The sequence below is a fragment of the Ornithorhynchus anatinus genome, chromosome 4, assembly GCF_004115215.2.
Source record: "Ornithorhynchus anatinus isolate Pmale09 chromosome 4, mOrnAna1.pri.v4, whole genome shotgun sequence".
Taxonomy (NCBI): domain Eukaryota; kingdom Metazoa; phylum Chordata; class Mammalia; order Monotremata; family Ornithorhynchidae; genus Ornithorhynchus; species Ornithorhynchus anatinus.
Window position 1 is genome coordinate 10349534 of NC_041731.1, and position 20505 is coordinate 10370038.

Consider the following 20505-nt stretch of genomic DNA (forward strand, 5'->3'; position numbering starts at 1 on the left):
GCAAAATGTTTACCGACTTGCAAAATGTTCCGCATAAAGATGTGTTGGATAGGGGAAATTTCAGTAGGCTGGAAAGTCTGCTGTTGTCCTATGTTGCATTTTTTTCTTGTTCAATGTAATTCTCTCTTTCACACAGTCTAACTTATTTTAGCTCAGGTCTAATTTTGTTCTGGCTTTGCTGATTTAGTTAGCTCCTTATGAGAAGGGATTGTTTCTACTAACTCCACTGGGTTGTGGTCTCCCAAGTGCTTAGTACAGTATTCTGCACACAGTAAATACCACTGATGGATTGGCTGTAGAATGCTTTTGGCACAGAATGTTTTCCCATCCAGACATTTTTTAAATGTCTGAACTTTTCATCTTTGCCCTAAACTCTTCTAGGTGGATGAACAGAATCTGGTCTAACCTAGCTGAAAAATTCATTCATTGAATCGTATTTATTGAGCGCTTTCTGTGTGCAGAGCACTGTACTTAAACGCTTGGCAAGGACAATTCAGCAACAAATAGAGACCATCCCTGCCCACAACGGGCTCACAGTCTAGGAAAATGCAACATATCCCACGGTAACCTAAACCATCTTTCACCTTAGAGACCTAGGAGGCTCTCTAGGAACTTTGTCAAAGGAGTGCACTTTATTTAAAGTTGTGCTGTAAAAATCACCAAAATGTCTACAAACAAAACATGATTGATTCCAATATAGACTTCTGGAATTTACGAGATACCATTTGACTGTTTCGCAGATGAATTCTGCCCTCTGTTGTTTATGAATTATCCAACAACATATATTAGCCTTTTTGAACCCAAAGCCGCCTTCTTTAAAGTGACTTTTAAAATGTTTTCTCTGCCTTTGCTAACAGCCCAATTTCTACAAAATTTCTCCACTTGTTTGATAGTTCTATTTTTACTGAGAAAAGAGTAGCTTAGAGAAAAGAGCAAGGGCCTGGGAGTCAAAGGACCTGAGTTTTAATTCTTGCTACTTGCCTGCTGGGTGAGCTTGGACAAGTCACTTAACACATATCATTTAAGGAAAAAGAAAAAGAGAAGTTAAGCACTTACTAGGTGCCAAGCGAAACACTAAGCAGTGGGATAGATGCAAAATAATCAGGTTGGACAAAGTCCCTGTCCCACACAGGGCTCACAAGTCTCGATCCTCATTTTACGGAAGGGATGATTGACCGAGAAGTTAAATGATTTTCCCAAGGTCACACGGCATATAAGTGGCAGAGCCGGGATTAGAGCCAGGTCCTTCTGACTCCCAGGCCCATTGTCTATCCACTAGACCACGCTGCTTCTCCAGGCTTCATTGTCCTCATCTGTAAAATGGGATTTAGTGTCTCTCTCTGAGCTAATGTCTCTCACTGTGAGCCTAATGAGGGACTGTGTCCGATATGATTACCTTGTATCTCCCTTGGGGCTTGATATAGTGCTATGCATGTAGAAAGCACTTAACAGATACCACAATTATTATTATAAGTAGTGGTATTAGTATTATTATTTTAATGGATGGGGTGGACAATTGGCCCTTGGAGATCCATTCTGTCTTCCACCCTGAACCAATATTGCGCCTTTGGGACTGCTCCTAAAGCTGTCTTAGCTATAGCCATCAGGCACCAGGGCAATCCCACATGGCTAAGGAGCAAACCTTAACTTGGGGCTCCTATTATTCCTGTAAAAGCACAGTTCCATTCAGACTGTCCCTGCACCTGTCACACTGTACTAACCTGGGCAGAATGCCTTTCACCGTCCCCAGGGGATTTCTGCTGCAGCCTCAAGTGGGGCTAAGGAGCAATCAAAACAGATCCGTGGTGTAGCTGTCTCTGAGGTTTGGGAGACAACAGGATGGCCGGAGAACCTGTATGTCAGCGGACCATTTGACTAAACCTTCAGAGGGCCATGTTTCCCTCATTCCGGTCCAGCACTGAAGCAAGCAGCAGCTTGGCCTAGTGGTTAGGGCCTGGGTGTCAGAAGGGCCTAGGTTATTACAGTGTTTGGCACATAGTAAGTGCTTAACAAATACCATAAAGAAGAAGGGTTCAGATCCCAGCTCTGCCACTTATCCGCTGTTTAACCTTGGGCAAGTCTCTTAACATCTCTGTGCCTCAGTTCCCTCCTATGTAAAATGGGGATTAAGAATGTGAGTCCCATGTGTGACATGGACTGTGTTCAACCTGATTAGCTTGCATCTATCCCAGCATTGAGTACAGTACCTGGCACATAGTAAACACTAAACAAATACCATAAAAAAAAATCCTTATTGATTCTGTCAACATCCCGCAGGTCTTGTGCTGTTTGGTCTGCTTGAAGTATTTGAAATGTTCACTTCGTATTGTATTTTACTGGAGAAGCTAGCCATAACAACTTGGAATTTAAGCATAAATTCCCCTATGGGTTTCTTTTTATTTTTTAAGGAGTCTAGGAGTGAGTGATGATTTTTGACTGACGGTGTTCAGATTGAGGGCAGTGTATCACTCCAGAGATTAGCTTGGACTGAGATTTGCCAACATCCCGTAGAAAAAAGAGGGTTAGCTCTTTAGTTCTGCCAGCACCTTACCATCCGATGGTTCTCCTTGGGGCCACTTTTGCATCCTTGACCCCTGCTCCTTGGCTGCCATGTTGCTCAAGAGAAATAATCAGTCAGTGGCATTTGTAGTGCACACTCCGAGTGCAGAACACTGTATTAGGTGTCTGGGAGAATACGGTGGAGTTAGTAGACGTGATCCCTGCTCTCAAAGAGTTTACAATCTAGCAGGGAAGGAAGACATTAAAATAAATCACAGATCAGGGAAGCTATTGGGCATGAGGATATGTACATAAGTGCCACGTGGGAAAGCTGAGTGTCAAAGTGCTTAGGTGATGCCGAAAGGAGAGACGGTATGTTGGAAAATTAGAGATAAGTGAAGGAGAGCTTCCCGGAGGAGATGTGATTTTGGAAGGGCTTCAAAGATGGAGAGAGTAGTGGTCGGTCAGATACGAAGGGAGTAGGGGGAGCAGTTCCAGGTAGGAGGGAAGCAGTGACCAGGGACACAGTAGCAGCTCTGCAGGGGCCCGGGGCTTGCCCTCGCCCCAGAAGGTGAATTTAGATCTTCTAACACAAACTGCTCTCCAGCAGGCCCGATCACAAGCATGACAGATCCAACCACATCTGGCAGATTCATTCATTCTCATATTTATTGAGCATTTACAGTGTGCAGAGCACTGTAAAAATCACATCTCTTCCAAGAGGCCTTCCCTAAGCTCTCATTTCCTTTCTGCGTTGCCTACGCTCTTGGATATGTGACCGTTAAGCACTTGATAATCACCCCACCCCCTGCTCCACAGCACTTATGTACATATCCATATATTCTGCCATTTCCCCGATCTGTAATCGATTTTAATGTCCCTGTAAGCTCCCTGTGAGCAGGGATCAAGTCTATCAACCCTACTGCATTCTCATCTCTCAGTCACTTAGTACAATGCTCTAAACGTAGTAAAAACTCACTAATCGCCATTGATCGATTGGTTTTTTTCTTGTGGTGAAGCAGTGTCTTTGAATCTGTGTAACTCAACAAAACTGAAGGGGGGAAATGCATTCAGCAACTGACTCACAGACCTGAGATTTCTCCCCTGACCTTTCCTCTTGCTGCTAAGGCAGATCTCTTGGATTAAATATTATCAAGAAGTAGCCGCTGCCCTCTGATCCGCCAACCTAAGTGATATCCTTAGGGAGTCAAAAACACCATGAGGTGGTCTAGTGGAAAGGCCAGTCAGCCATCGGTCACAGGAGATGAATGAGTCAGGAGCCTCAGCTTCTATTTCCTGTAAACACACAGATTTTGCTGTGTCACCTTGGGGAAGTCTCCTCCTTCATCCATGTCCTGGTTTTCTCTTGATTTTCCCCAGTTTTCTTTTAATTTTAAAGAAAATTGGGTATTTATAATTTGTAATTATGGGCATCATAAATACTTCACTAGGCCCCAGGTGGCAATGTGGACACAAATGTCCAATAGTCCAGCAGGTCCCGAAATCCTCAACTAGTAAGAGAATAATGAAATCTGAAAATGAGACGAAGTTTTCTTCACATTAAAGAGGAATACTAAAGTGCAGTCTGAATGTGATTCTTCCCAGGGGCCTTTGGAACTCTTGGTTGGCTGACCTGGGCACCTACTAACTTCTAGACCTTGAGCCGATCCGTCAACTCCCAGGAAACTGTGAAGGAGTTTGGCGAGGCTCTCTCCTTTTCTTGCTGTGGCCCCACGGGCTATGACCTGCCCATCGCAGTTCAGCATTTACAAAGCCCCAGCAGTCACAACGCCTGGCAAGTGCTAAGAAAGAGGGAAGAAGTGGGAATCGCGAGACATTTATGAGAGGAAAGGAGGCAAACAGGAATTCAGATTGAACAGTTAGAATTCTGCGTTAGAAAAGCAGCATGGCCAAGTTCATTCATTCAGTAGTATTTATTGAGCGCTTACTATGTGCAGAGCACTGTACTAAGCGCTTGGAATGTACAAATCGGTAACAGATAGAGACAGTCCCTGCCTTCTGATGGGCTTACAGTCTAATCGGGGGAGACGGACAGACAAGAACAATGGTAATAAATAGAATCGAGGGGAAGAACATCTCATTAAAACGATAGCAAATAAATAGAATCAAGGTGATGTACGTGTACATCAAGTGTGATGTGTGATGTGATGTACATCAAGTGATTAGAGCATGGGTCTGGGAGTCAGAAGAATGTGGGTTCTAATCCTGGCTCTGCCACTTGTCTGCTGGGTGACCTTGGGCAAGTCACTTAGCTTCTCTGTGCCTCAGTTACCGCATCTGTAAAATGGGGGTTAAGACTGTGAGCCTCATGCAGGACAGGGACTGTGTCTAATCTGATTAGCTTGCATCTACCCCAGCGATTAGAAAAGTGCCTGGTACCTCATAAGAACTAAACCATCACCATCATTATTTATATATATATTATTATATATAATTATACGCATAATTATGTGTACAATTATTTATAATTATAATATATTATATGATAATAATAACAAACCCTTTCTGAAACATGAAATCTTCAAGACTACGAGTTCTATGCAATGTGGGAATTTTCAGTAGGCACAATTTTCTGGTTGCCCATGGGTTATGTTCCTGACCAGTCCCATTGGACAGTTTCTTTTGACATCACATTGTGCTCAATCCCCAAAATCAAAAGAATCTGGTGGTGGTTGCCCATGATCACTGTCATCATTACCAACTCACATGAACTTGGGATATATTCATCAGCAGCTGCAGAGGGGCCGAGATATATCAATAGCCCGTTCTGAGGTGTATTACTTTCAGCAGTTTATTATGTCTCAGGCTTCTACAGATTATACAAGTCAAACATGTTCAATCCCATGGGCAGAACCTTGTAATTTAGAGCTAATGATTGCTAGGAGCCTTGGGGAAGTCCCATTTAAGCAACACTGCCTTCTCATCTGGCTGTCCTGTTGGATAGGTATCTGCTCTTTGGCACTTCTTCCTGTTATTCATTCATTCAGTCATATAGAAAGAGAGCACTCACTAGGTGCAGAGCACTGAACTAAGAGCTGGGGAGGGTACAATAGGACAATAAGCAGACACCCTCCCTGCCCACATCGAGCTTACAGTCTGGAAGTCGGAGGTCCCGGGTTCTAGTTCCGCTTTTGCCACCTGCCTTCTGTGTGGCCTTGAGCAAGTCATTTAATCTCCCCAAGCCTCGGTTTCTCCACCTATGAGGAGAGCAAGTTAAAATAACTTAATGTAAGGTGCTTTGGCAATAAAAGCACGAAATAGAAACTCCAGTGAGAACTCGAAGGAGAAGCAGCATGGCCTAATGAGTAGAGTGCAGGCATGGGACCTGGGTTCTAATCCCTACTCTGCCACTTGTCTGCTGTGTGACTATGGGCAAGTCACTTCTCCCTGCCTCAGTTACCTCATTTCTAAAATGGAGATTAAAACTGTGTCTCATGTGGGACGGGGACTGTATCCTACCTGATTAGGTTGTGTCTATTCAGAACACTACTTAACACATAGTAAATGGTTAACATGTTCAGTTATTAATATGAATGACAATAATAATATCAGGCATCACCCTGATCTAGCCTGGTTTAAATCCAGTTGGTTCTCAAAGCATCCAACCTTAAACTTTGTCCATCTAATTCCCATCTTCTTTTCTTCAGCTTCATTTTATAGGTAACTTCCCATGATCTCTTTCAATTGCTCTATAAAAGCACAAGGAACTCTTAGATGGAAAAAGGTCCAGCAAATGGCTTTGTAATACAGCCAACTCTCAAAGCTCTCTCGGGCAGAGAACAGGAATTAGAGCCATTTAGCTATTAGTTTCTTCCTTCTTTCCTGGGAAATCTTTTATTAATGCTCCTGACAAGTAGCCTGACTAAATGAAGTTTTTCCTCCTCTTCCTTATCCCTGTGAAAAGACCAGAAGGAAGGCAGGTACCGTGGCAGTAATGCTGACTTTTCTTTAAGGTACAGGCTGTGCAAAAAGGATTTAGGATTTTGGTAACACACTTTGGAAAAGATTCATTTCATTTGATAGGCAGGTAGCCTTTGATACCTGTTTTGGGCACCTACTATCAATAGATAGCAAAGCTCACTGAAACCATAAGTCTGGTCAAACAATAGCACAAATTTTCTGGGGCAGAAATCTTGTCCAGTGGACATAGTCAGAAAATGTCCTTTTTCTGGTGCGCAAATGGCACTCAGATTCCTTAAAAGACTTCATTTGGTAGCTTTCTAAAAAGTAGACATATCCCTGCTCTCAAGGAGCTTACAGCCTAACTGGAGAAACAGATATGAAAAATAAATTATAGGTAGTACAAATGTATTTTGTGAGCAGGGAACTTGTCTACCAACTTTGTACTGTCCCAAGCACTTAGTACAGTGTTCTGCTCAGAGTAGGTGCTCAATAAATACTACTAAGTGCTGTGGGAGGGGTGGGGTGAATACCTGAGTGCTTATGGGGTAGGGAGTCAAGTGCATAGGTGTTGCAGTAGGAAGGGAAAATAGGATAGGGGATTGAGAGATTAGTCAGGGAGGGTTGACTGGAGATGTAATTTTAATAAGGCTTTGAAGACAGGGAGAGCAGGTGAAAAACTAAGACTGACTTACTGACCCAAGGACCTATCACAAGGAACTGCTTACTCCAAGTCCAGGGTTTAGTCCATCACACCTCCTGGCATCTCAGAATAATTAATCTGTAACCTGAGTAGATCACTGGGTCTCTGTTCTTAACAGGTGTCAAAGTGAAGAAACAGAGGGGGAAGGAGAACAATTGAAGTAGCGGTGATTTTGAAGTGCTTTACTGTCTAATGTGCTGTGAAGTTTTAAAATCCTTACTGTGAGGCAGATAGTGAACACTCCCTAAACCCTGAGATACCCAAAAAGTTGTATTTAATTCCTGGTTCCTTAGGGCAGCGTTATCTTTTCCCGAGTATGTGACGGCTACTCTCTGAACATTAGGCAGAAGCAACAGAAGCCCTTAAATTAGTGATGTTTTTCAGGCTTGTTGCCAGGGTTTAGAGGACCTGGTATTCGGCACTGGGGCAGGCTAAAAGGATTGAAGACGTCAATCTGAGCCATTGCTGCTTCCTCCCTCCTTCGTTAGAGTTATGGATCTTTTCCTCTCCTAAATAACCAACTGGGTGGCATCTTTGAGACAAAATGGCTACCATCGCCCCCACTAGAGGTGATTGCATTGCAGAGCAGGTCAGTGCCGTAATAACTTTCCGATGTCTTTTGGTTCATGAAGATAGATTTTTCTGGATTTCGTATCATTCCAGAGAGATGAGCACAGAGACAGGTGGTCTGTTTCCAAATTATCTACTAGCATCAATCAATGAAATGTTTGTGTGTTTAGCTTTTTCCCTCTGTCTCTCCAACCCCATCTCTCTTCTCTCTCTCTCTCCTCTCCCCTCTCTCTTTCTGCCTCTCTATATACACATACATATGTGTAGTATATACATATGCATATAGATCCTTGTTTTTACCATAGTTTCCTAGCCCTCTGTTTTGTTTAATTTCTCTCTCCTGCCCTTTCTTGGTTCAGCCCTGTCCCTCTCTTCCTCTCTCACGGCTCCTCCCTTTTTTCTTCTTCTCCTCTAATTACTCCTCTTCACGTCTTTTTGCTCTATTGATAGCTGAGTCTGTTTCCTCATCTTTGTGTCCCTATATTTTTCTTACTCCTTTTTCTCCGGCCCTTCCAGTCTTCCCTCAATTTCAGTGTCTCACTCTTCACCCTACCCTCTCCATTTGCTTCTCTCCCTGAATTCTTCTTGCTTTGGTCATTGGTGTGTCCTTACCCATTTCTTCCAGTGTCCCTCTACCTTTTCTTCCTTGTCATCCTTGGTGACCTCTTTCCTGCCTCTCTTACCCCTCCTTATGAACTTCTCAGCCCTCTCTTTCTGATCCCCCTCTTACATTCCTTACTGTTCTCTATGTCCCTCCTGCACCCTCCTTTGTGTTCTCTCCCTCTTCTAACTGCTTTGATTCATCCCCCTTGCCGTCTTATTCCTCTCCTCAGCACAAGGCCCTATCTGTAATTTATTTTAATGTTTGTCAATTGATCAGTCATATTTATTGAGCTCTTATTGCGTGCAGAGCCCCGTACTGAGTGCTTGGGAGTGTACAATATAACAAATATCATAATAATTATTATTATTATTATTAACACAGAGCTGGGTAGTGATGTTCTCTGTCCACAGTGAGCTTACTGTCTAGAGAGTGTGGTTTACAGTCCAGAGGGAGGAGCTTGCAGCTTCCAGGCTTGTGTCCCCAAGTAGACTGTAAGCTCCTTCAGGGCAAGGACCATGTGTACCAACTATTGTACTCTCCCAAGCGCTTAGTCCAGTATGTTGCCCACAGTAAGCTCTCAATAAATGCCAGTGATTGATGCCCTACTTTTGCATCCTCACCCCTTCATTCCATTCCTCCATGCTCCATTCACAATCCCCCTTGCCCCTAGCTTCAATTCTTTACCCACTCTTATGTGTCCTCTCACTGCTCTTTTCTCCCAACTCCCATCTCCTCTGGAATCTCTTCACCTCTTCTCATCCCAGTCCTACTCATTTTCTCTTCCAGGGCATGGTTGGCCATGCCAGTCTTGGCTCCCACGAGGCCATTGCTCTGTACCCCTCAGCTCTGCTTCTGTCCTCGCCTCAGGGCTCGGCGAACCCTCTTGGACCAGGGTTCACCAGTGCCAAACTTCCTAGACTTCCTTCATCTGTCCCTTTGCACACAGACTCCAATGTGTGCATGCATTTCCTGAGACAGATACCAAAAGCCATTGTTATGTATGATGTTGATTTCTTTTGATATAACTGATGCTTTTCAGTAGTGCCGGATTTAGATATTGTGCAAAAGTAATTGCGAACTCCTGGAATTATTCAGAGTGAAATATTTAAACTGTTTTTCAGCATCAATATTCATAGTTTTTCACGCTATACCGGGCCATTTGACAGTAAATTTAATTTTCCGTGTGGAGGCATTACTATTTAGAATGTCTGCAGGATCGGTATGAAACTGGATGGTTCAGTTTTTCACCTGGACAGTTCCCTGTCTGATTCTGATATGCTACTTGAGAAGCAGCATGGCACTGTGGATAGATCCTGGGAGTCAGAAGGTCATGTGTTCTAATCCCAGCTCCACCACTTGTCTGCTGTGTGACCTTGGGCAACTCACTTCTCTGGGCCTCAGTTCCCTCTTCTGGAAAATGGGGATTGAGACTGTGAGCCCCACGTGGGACAGGGACTGTGTCCAACCCAATTGGCTTGTATCCACCCCAGGGCTTAGTTCAGTGCCTGGTACATAGTAAGCACTTAACAAATACCATAATCATTATTGTTATTTAATTTGTTTTTCTGATTCTGACCCCAAACTTCCTCCTCCATGGCCCTGCCATCAAGTTCCATAGCTCGGATACCACATTGGACTCTCCCTGCACCCAGAAGAGGATCCAAGGACTCTGGGGTGATAGGGAGGGTCAGGACACCCTGGAGAACTGCTCTAGGTTCGGGTCGAACCAGGCAGATTTCCTCCAAAAGGCAGCCCCGGGATGGCATCACCTCCTGATTCAGGCCAGTGTAGCTTGTGTGATGCCATTTGCATCACGTCCTCTGAATTTTTGGGGAGCCGTGGATGGCCATCCTATCCTCATTACTCTCGAGCTGTTTAGGGCACAGAGATATGATGTAGGAGGTTTGGCTCCTTCCTGTAGAAAGCATGGTCTTGTCTTGGCTTAGGATTTCTGTGGGTTGTCTTGATCCAGGTTTGTTCTAAGATTTTAAATGTTTAGATGGCTCTAGTGATTCCCTTTTTCCATGGGAGTGAATCAGGCATCCAGGGAGATATACTCCCTCTTTCAAACACCCAGGAGCTATTTCACTTTCCCCCTTAATTATTGGGCTCTCTCAATGCTGCATTACTTATATTAATATCTGTCTCCCCCTCTTGATTGTAAGCTTGCTGTAGGTAGGGATTGTGTCTGTTGTTACAGTGTACTCTCCCAAGCACTTAGCACAGTGTCCTACACACAGTAAGCGCTCAGTAAATAGGATTGACTGACTGAATATGATTTCTTTAGAAGAATGTCTGCAGGCTTATCCATGATGAGACTGTCTGAAGGCTGAGGCTTATTATTCAGAGAAAATGGCTGCCAGAAATTCAAAGCGTCTCTCCTGCCTATTTGGTTTGGCTATTTCAGCTCAGGTGAACACTAAGAATCATCCCCTTTCCCAAGCACTCCTAACTACTATGCCATGCTCTTGAGCATTTGGAGATTCCTTTAAGGATGGCTAATCTAAAGGACTGCGGTTGTTGGTTTGATGGCTATGAAGGCTGGAAGGTGGTGGGTGGTTGTGAATATGTGTAAAACTAGATAGTCAAGTTAAGCAAGCTGTTTCATAGGGAGCATGACAGCGGATCAATACTCCACTGTGTTTCAGTTCTCACTGATGCATTGCAACAAACTGATCCCAGAGCTTATTAAATGATTTTTTTTCTAGACTCTATTCATAAATTCTAGTGACTGAAAAAACCCGAGGAGCCCTATAACATCTTGGGTTAAATTCCTTTCTGTCCTTTTCCGGGTTAAATTCAGCAACAGATAGCAGGATATCCCCCTCTAGACTGTAAGTTTATTGTGGGCAGGGAATGTGTCTACCAACTCTGCTGTATTGGACTCTCTCAAGTGCTCAGTACAGTGCTCTGCACAAAGCAGGCTCTCAATGAATACAATTGAATATATTTAGTACAGAGTTCTTTCAATTTAACAGACTATGGGTGCCATCAATAATCTCCAAAAAAAAAAAAAAGGAATCAGGAAGTGTTGTATACTGATGACTGAACCCTGAAACCTCATAACCAATAAGATTTACAGATGATTATGACTCATTTTGCAGGTGTGATGAAGGTCTGCTTCACGGTCAGCATAACTCCGAGGTCTGAAGAAAACCAAGGCTACACGCCAGCCAACCCTTAGGAAATCCTATATACGTCAAAAACAATAAACAGCTAATGGGATAATCAAAATTTGCTACCTAGGCAATGCATTATCCAATCTTTTTATAAAAGCTTATTGTGTCCTTTAGGAGATGGGTAAAGTTTGAAGCAGTATGGCCTAGTGGATAGAGCATTAAGGCTCGGAGTCAGAAGACCTGGATTCTAATCTTGGCTCTGCCTCATGTATGCTGTGTGACCTTGGGCAAGTCACTTACCATCTCTATGCCTCAGTTTTGTCATATGTAAAGTGGGGAATAAGACTGTGAACCCCATGTGAGTCCAACTTGATTATCTTGTATCTACCCCAACACTTAGTAGAGTGCCTGGCACATAGCAAGCACTTAACAAATACCATTAATAAAGGAAAGAGTTGGGCAACTGTGGAGTATTGAGTGTCTTACCAAGCTGAAGGTGTAAAAACTTGTAGTCTTTCCCCTTGAAAGACATGGATCTCATAGACTGACCACAGAAGGCATAAACAGTTTCTCAAGTAGTTTTGTCAATGTTGCTTCCAAATATAATAGTAGAAAGAGCATTTATTGAGCACCCATAGAGTTCAGTGTACTCTGCTGAAGGAGTGGGAAAGTAGAAACACAAAGTGACACGTTCCCTTCCAGTAAGAGCTGATGCTTTATTAGAGAGTCAGAGATAAAAATGTTTATGATTAGAATAGTCGATATAAATAAATAAAATCATTATATGTAATATATCATTTGTATTATTGAATTAAAATTGAATCAATATATACACAAGCACTGAGGATGGGTGTGATAAAGATACCAATGCTAAAAATGACAGATAGGTTCGTATAGTTTGGAGTGCCGGGAATTAAGCAGAAAAGTCTTATTGGAGGTGGTTAGATTCATTTGGGGAAGAGGGTAATTCCAGACCTGGAAATAAAGTGGGCAAGGGGACCAAGGCAGGAGAATCGTGAGTGAGGGCAGGTTGGAAGGTTAATTTGGGAGGGATAGGGTGAGTGAGTTGAGGATTAGAGGTTGAAGAAAGCAGGTACATAGGATGAGGAAAATTTGCAGGAGCATTGAATTGAGTCATGAAGAGCTTTTGCTTAGTGTGGAAAGAAATATGAAGCCAGTGTCTGATTTTGAGGAGTGGAGAGATGTGTGCTGAGCAACATTTCAAGAAAATGATCCAAGCCACAGCATGAAGTATAGATTGGAGTGGAAATAGGTTGAAGACAGGGAGACCAGGGAGGAGCAGATACAAAAAGTCTGGCCTCCATATGAGAAGACCTTGGACCAGAGTTGTGGCTAATGAAGAGGAAAGGATAGGTCTAGAAGAATTTGGTTAGGAAAGACCAGCAGGATGTGGCTGTAGATCGAATGTGAGGTAAATTGCAAGATAGGCTTCTGAGCAATGAGGTTCTGGAAGGCGGTCAGTTCGTAAATTTTGAAGCAAAGCTTGTCAGAACACAAGATCATAGAGGACACATGAAAAGAGCAAATGACAGCAGGATACCCAAACATCTGCCATATGGTGAATCGAAATCAGGCATATGTGAGTCCAGTGAACAAAGCAGATGCTTGAAGATCAATGTGAAGCCCAGAATCAAGCAGTGTGGTGTAATAATGAACTCTTTCACTAAACGGGCAACCCTGGCTTCTCCCATCAAGTGTGAAGGGAGAAATTTGGAGAAGATTGCTTGATTTGAAAACAGGAAAAAGAATGTCCCTTTGCCGATATGAAAGAGACAATGGAAAGAAATAGTCTTAATGATTCTTTTTTTCAATGGTATTTGTTAAGCACTTACTAGAGGTTCCAAGCACTGTTCTAATCACTGGGACAGATAAGAATAATAATAATGGTACTTGTTAAGCACTTACTATGTGACAGGCATTGCACTAAGTGCTAGATATAAGATAGGTTGGATAGTCCCTGTCCCGTTTGGGGCTCCCAGTCTAAGGAGGAAGAACAGGTATTGAATTCCCATTTTACAGATGAGGAAATTGAGGCACTGAAGTGAAATAATTTGCTCAAAGTCACTCAGAGAGATGCTGGAGCCGGGACTTGAACCAGGTCCTCTGACTCCCAGGCCCGTGCTCTTTCCATTAGGCCACACTGCTTTCCATCTTTAAAGAGAAAATTCTGGGCTTCCAATTTGAATATAGACCCCTTAAGCAAGTGAGCTTCACCCCACTGATTCAACTTAGTCTGGGACGTAGACAAAACATCCTAGGACGGATAATCGAGACATGCATGCCTAAGCCCTCCAATTTCATGAAGAAAAAAATAAAAGTTTAGAGGAAGATCTAATATCTTTCTTATGGAGGAACTTACTCATTTTTTCTTCCATTCTGTATTTGTATTTTTCCCTTAGAATGACTCTGCAGTGTATCTTAAGATATGGCCAAGGAGACCAGGCTAAAACCATTTTCAATGTGGACTTGACAATAAATTAGTTTACTCAACACCAGATGTATATTTGTGATAGAGTTTGGAGTAGTTTATCCCCATCAGAGATAACAGAGACCCTGTCCTCAAGGAACTTGTTAATAAAGTTACAGAGAACCAGAGATCAGATGACCCTCAAGACAAAATTTAATCCATAGTTCATAGTTTGAGTGTACATGCACTATGGCAAAACTATAGGGGTTAGTTTGATCTTGAGGATAATCCAAGCCCTATTTCCCTATGAGTCTGTAGTGAGTTCCTTGAGGCGAGAGACAGTGACATCAATAAAGCCGCTCTCATTCACCAGTATCCAGTATTTGCATATATCTTCTGGGATGACGGCCCTAGTGATGATATTAACTTGGAGATACTCAAAGGGGGGCAGAAAGGTACAGTTTTAACAAGACTGGTGGTTCAAAAATGTTGAACTAAAAGTCTGTATATACCCCACAGAGGCATCTAAGATAGGTCCCAGAAACCTTCCACAAAAAATTGTTTTTACCACTAACTCCCTCAACAAGCCTTCCCTTCCTCAGGAGGGAGCCAAAGTACCACGAGAGCAGTTCTAGGCTTCAGAAAAAAACAGATTGACATTGACTCACCACCAAAACTTTTAAATAATAATTGTGGTATTTAAGCACTTGCTCTATGCCAAGCACCATACTAAGAGCTGATTAGATACAAGATAATGAGGTTGGACATAGTCCCTGCCCCACATGAAGCTCACAGTCTAAGTACAAAGAACAGTTATTGAATCCTGGTTTAGAGAAGAAGAAACTGAAGCAAAGAGAAACAGAAAACCAAATGAGAGGTACTGGCACTCAAACCAAAGAGTTCAGAGATACTTGAAACGTTTAGTGTGTATGATGCATTAAGTATATGGCTGAATAATGACAGCTACAGTTCTTGTCATGGGCCAAATTAGAAAAAGCACTGTCTTTCTCATTTCTCTGGACATAAAATGAAAGCTCCTGTTTGTTACAGAAAGGCTGAAATCCTGGCTGTGAAATCTCTGCTATCCCAACACTTCTTTGCATCTGTTCAGTTAAGCCCTCCATCCCTGTCTCATATATATTTGAGTACTCGTTCCCTAAGCACTTAGTTACTCACCCAACCTCCTCTCCCACACAGCACTTTTATAACATATCTTTAAACTCAAATGTTTTCCCTAGCTCTAATTTATTTTAGTGACCGTCTCCGTGACTACATAGGATCCTTGAAGGCAGGGATCATGTCTACAACTCCACTGTACTCTCCCAAGTGCTTAATACAGTGCTCGGCATGGAATAAGCATCCAATAAATACTACTGATAGCATTTATTGATCACCCTCTTTGGACATTACACTGTACTGTGCTGTTGAGAAGTACGCAGTAATGAAATAACATGTTCCCTGCTCACAGTACACTTAAACTCTAAGAGGACAGACAAGCTTACAAATATTTACAACTACAGAGTTGTAAATAAATAAACAAAGGGAATTAAAGGAAACTGGAGATAGGAAGAGTCTCAAATGACAGCGATCTCAGGTGGGAAACCAGGAACAGCATTAAGACAATGTGATAAGACATTGGTGTCCATTAGCTCTAGTAAAAATGAGGAGGAAGAAAATAGAATAATTCTGAAAGCATTACTATTTTTGGTAGTTTTCCAAATTTTATTGTAATTAATAGGAAATTACAAAATAGAATTAATTCTTGGCCAAAGGCAGGAATTCAATACTGCCATCAACTGAATAAATTATGACTTGCATGTGCTCAATTGCAAGCTAGTGCAGTCCAGAAATACTCTTGGCCATTAATTTTAAAAAATCAGCTTGATTAATAGATATTTCTCCCATATTCTGTCTTTGCTCCATTAAGGGCTCTATTACAGAATCTCAGAGCTCTTCGCCAATTTTAGTATCATGACCTTCTCATAATAAAACCCACAGTGTGTTTAAAAATGCTAAAAATGGCCCAAGAGCAATTCTTTCATTTACATTCAATCTTTAAAAAAAGAACCTGAAGATAAGAAAAATACTTGAAAATTTAAAGAAAAAACATTCCAGAATTTAAGATCCGGGAGTCTTCAGCCTGGAGAAGTACTCAAAGACTTGTATGATGGATTTATGAAGCTCCTTACCGTCGGCTTTAAAACACTCCATCAGCTTGCCCCATCCCACCTCACTGATCTACTACAGCCCAGCCCAGCCCATGCACTTAGCTTCTCTAGTGCCAGTTCACCCACTCACTGTGCCCTGATCTCATCTATCTCACCACCGACCCTTTTCCCATGATCTCGCCCTAGCGTGGCACTCTCTCCCACTCCATGTCACCAGACCATAACTCTCCCCACTTTCAAAGCATTATTAAGGTCACATCTCTTCCAAGAGGCCATCCCCTACTAAACCCTCTTTTTACCCACTCCATCTCCCTTCTGAGTCATCTATGTCCACGTGTCTGTGACCTTTGGACATTTGATGGTCACCCCACCCTCAACCCCACAGCATTGATTTATCAATCGATGGAATTCATTCAGTCAGCAGTAGCTAAATCCTGCTAGTTTGGATCACCCATTAATTTTGCTTATATTTGTTAAGTACTGACTACGTGCCAGGCACTGTTCTGAGCACTGGGGTAGATACAAAGTAATTAAGTTGGACACAGTCCCTGTCCAATCCCTATTCTACAGATGAGGTAACTGAGGCACAGAGAAGTTAAGTGATTTGCCCAAAGTCATACAACATACAAGTGGCAGAGCTGGGATTGGAACCCAGGTCCTTCTGACTTCCAGGCCTGTGCTCCATCTACCAGGTCATGCTGCTTCAAACATTATGTAGTCGGCAAGATGTGAACCTACGTGGGGACGGCCACTGGGCTTCAAACCCATCACCTTAACCACTCAGTCAATCGATCATATTTATTAAGCCCTTACTCTGTTCAAGGTACTGCACTAAACCCTTGGGAAAATACAGTATAATAATATAACAGACATATTCCCTGCTCACAATGAGCTTACAGTCTAGAGGGGAAAACAGACATTAATATAAATAACAGATATATGCATTAGTGCTGTGGGGCTGGGAAGGGGGATGAATAAAGGGGGCAACCTAGGGCGATGCAGAAAAAGGTGGAAAAAAAGGAAAAGAGGGCTTAATTGGGGAAGACCTCTTGAAGGAGATGTACCTTCAATAAGGCTTTGAGTGGGGGGGAGAGTAATTGTCTGTCAGATACGAAGAAGGAGGGCGATGCAGGCCAAAGGCAGGTCGTGGGTGAGAGGTCAGTGATGAGATAGATGAGATCGAGGTACAGTGAGTAGGTTGGCATTAGAGGAGTGAAATGTGCGAGCTGGGTTGTAGTAGGAGAGCAGTGAGGTGAAGTAGGAGGGGTCAAGGTGGTTGAGTGCTTTAAAGCAGATGGTAAGGAGTTTGTTTGATGCGGAGGTGGATGGGCAACCACTGAGGCGTGGGGAAACATGGGCTGAACATCTTTATAGAAAAATGAGCCAGGCAGCAGAGTGAAGTATGTCCTGGAGTGGAGATAGACAGGAAGCTGGGAGGTTAACAAGGAGATTGATACAGTATATGCAGGGACCATTCTTATTTTCTTCTTTTAAACTTCCACAGATGCTTGCACATTTCTTTGAACATTGTGAATCCTTAGTAATTAGAGTTGAGTGCATGAAAAGGTGGAATTTTCCTCAAATTATTGAGATTATCTATTAGGATAACTCTGGATCGATTGCATCATTATGCAATTATCTGTTTCACAGCCATGAAGACACCATTCTAGCCCCTTGGACTTGTTGGAATAATCATGTTAGCTATTTTTTTTCTGGCTTTAATGAAAAACACCTAGAAAATTAGTCTTTTTTTTTTTTTTACTTCCTTCCCCTCTCTAAGGGATAAGCAGCAGCGGCCTAGGTGAGATATTGGGGGAGCAGAACAGATGTCGTCAGTCACTGATTACCCAGTGGAGGTGGTCAGGAGGAGCTGTATACCTTCTGCTTCTCATTTTTGTCATGCCTGAACTGATTGTTTTTTTCCCGTGTGCTGGGTTATCATAACTCTCTTATTCCAGACAGGGAAGGCAAAAACAAATCAGTCACTTTGGCAGTTCCAACAGGAAGAAGGAACGGTTGGGATGGGAATCTGAAGCCAGTGGGGAAAGAGATCTGGGCTTTTCAGTGGCTCATTTATTCAAAATGTGCTTCCCCCAAATGTCAGCTCTTCCCATCTTCAAAGCCCTTCTAAATCCTACTTCATCCAGGTGACTTTCAGGAATTAACTTTCCTTCTTTCCAGGTCACCTCCTCCCAACTACTGTCTCAGCACCTCCCACACCCCTTTTATGTGGTCCATGTTCTGTGGTCCATATTTAGTACAGTGCTCTGCACACAGTAAAGGCTGTTGGATAATATGTTACATTTCCCTCTAGTCCCAAATTGGGAATTAGATTTTAGCCCTGAGGGCAATACGGTCTAATGATAAAAACGCAAATCCGCTGAAGGGCATCTGTGGAGTTCCCAACCTACAAACTCTAAGATCCCTGTGGTCAGAAATCATGTCTACTAACTCTGTTGTATCGTACTCTCCCAAATACTTAGTACAGTGCTCCGGGCAAGGTGATTGTTGAATAAATTGCACTGATTGATTGGTGGATGTCATTTTGGGGTCATTTATGAGGTTGCTAAAAAGACCTGTGATCACGTCCATTAGTTCCACAATATGATCAAATCATCAACCACCCGGAGAAACTTAGACTCCTAAACTAAGAAAAGATACGTCCAGTAAGTCCCAAGACAAAGACAGAACTTCTCCCTGCACCTGGTGGCTTTCTGGCCTTCCCTTTCCTGTCCTTTCAATTCTTTCTTTGTGTACTATTGGACTGCCTCATCTGCTGTGGACCCTGAAGAGACCGAGGAAATATCGTTCTCTCTTGAAATTAGGACCTCGGGTCCCAACATTAGGAACCAAAAATTGGGTCCCAATTTTTAATTCAAGGGGCTGCCAGTTTAGGCATCCCACTTCTGAGCAACCATTCAAGGGACTTGGTGGCTTTATTGGGTAAGCAACATGATTTTGAGAGAGAGATATGTAGGAGAAGCATTGTCCGTGGATAGGAGTGTCACAGATTGGAATAAATCCTTTGTATCTCAGCTAGCTCAGCAAGAAAGAAATGCAAAAGGGCTCAGCACCAATACTCCATAGAAGCATTCAGCCAAACAGCCTCACCTGGTGGAAAGATCACTGGGCTGGGAGGCAGGGGACCCGGGTTCTAATTCTGACCCTGCCAGTTCTCTGTTGTATGAGCTTGGATAAATCATTAAACTTCATCTCACTTTCTTCATCTGTCAAGTGAAGATTAAATCCCGGTTCTCCCTCATCTCCCTTCCCTTTTGCGTATTCTATGGTCTTGGATCTATGCCATTTGGAAATTTGGCATTCTCCCCTCCCTCTGCCACACAGCACCTATGTACAGACCTATAAATTATTTAAACTAATTTATTTATCCCCCTGTAGATTGTAAACTTGTTGTGGTCAAGGAACGCGTCTACCAACTCTACTGAACTGTACTCTCCCAAGTGCTCAATACAGTGCTCTGTACCCAGTAAATGCTCAATAAGTAGAGAAGCAGTGTGGTCTAGTGGATAGAGTACAGGTCTGGGAGTCATAAGGTCACGGGTTCTAATCCTGGCTCCACAATTTGATGTGTGACCTTGGGCAAGTCACTTTTACTTCTCCGTGCCTCAGTTACTGCATCTATAAAAAGGGGATTAAGACCGTGAGCCCCATGTGGGATAGGGATTGTATCCAGTGTGATTTGCTTCTTTTCACCCCAGCAGTTAGTACAGTGCCTGGCACACAGTAAGTGCTTAACAAATACCATAATCATCATCATCATTATTATTATCGTGTAATCTTCATTGATTGAGTTCCCTATGACTATGAGAATCATATAGGATAGGGACTGTGTCTGACCTGATTTTTTTCATCTACTTCAGAACTCAGCACAGTGCCTGTCACGTAGTAAGCATAGGAAATTTTATTACTGTTACTAGCAGAGCACGAAGCCAAGAGAGCCCACACGGACATTTTGTCTTCTCCACAGCGTCATTCACAGGAGACATAGATTTACTCCATCAGAGACCAAAACGGTACAAGCAGTTCATCTGCAGCACTTAGGCATTCACTATTTCAGAGCTCCCAGCTCTGGCATTTCGACCACAGGGGTGCATATATCCTGAAAAGTAGTGCAACTTCCTTAGAGATGGCTGTTTCAGAAAAGGAATCGGCCATGGATCGCTAGTGGATAGAGCACAGCCTGGGAGTCAGAAGGACCTAGGTTCTAATCCCAGTTCTGCCTCTTGTCAGCTGTATGAACTTGGGCAAGTCTTTTCACTTCTCTGGTCCTCACTTACTTCATCTGTAAAATGGAGATTAAGACTGGGAGCCCCATGTGGGACATGGACCGTCCCCCACCTGATTAGCTTGCATCTATCCCAGCACGTAGTACTGTGCCTGGCACGTGGTAGGAGCTTAGAAAATGCCATTTAAAAAAAGACACTCATTTCAAAACGCTCTTTAGAGTCCCCCAAAGCCTGGAATGGAAACAA

At 42.9% G+C, this 20505-nt stretch overlaps 1 protein-coding gene across 4 annotated transcripts in view; it reads left to right on the forward strand.

Annotated features, from left to right (window-relative positions):
* The window catches only part of HECW1 (HECT, C2 and WW domain containing E3 ubiquitin protein ligase 1), a 255082-nt gene that overhangs the window by 131249 nt on the left and 103328 nt on the right, over positions 1–20505 (forward strand). The window contains exon 1 of one of the 4 annotated variants that reach the window (XM_029063058.1): positions 7615–7712. The exons of the other annotated variants lie outside the window; for them this stretch is intronic. Coding sequence (XP_028918891.1) covers positions 7668–7712 — 45 coding nt within the window. The 5' untranslated portion in view covers positions 7615–7667. Of the gene's footprint in view, positions 1–7614; positions 7713–20505 lie in introns of those variants that run through there. 4 annotated transcript variants of the gene reach the window in all.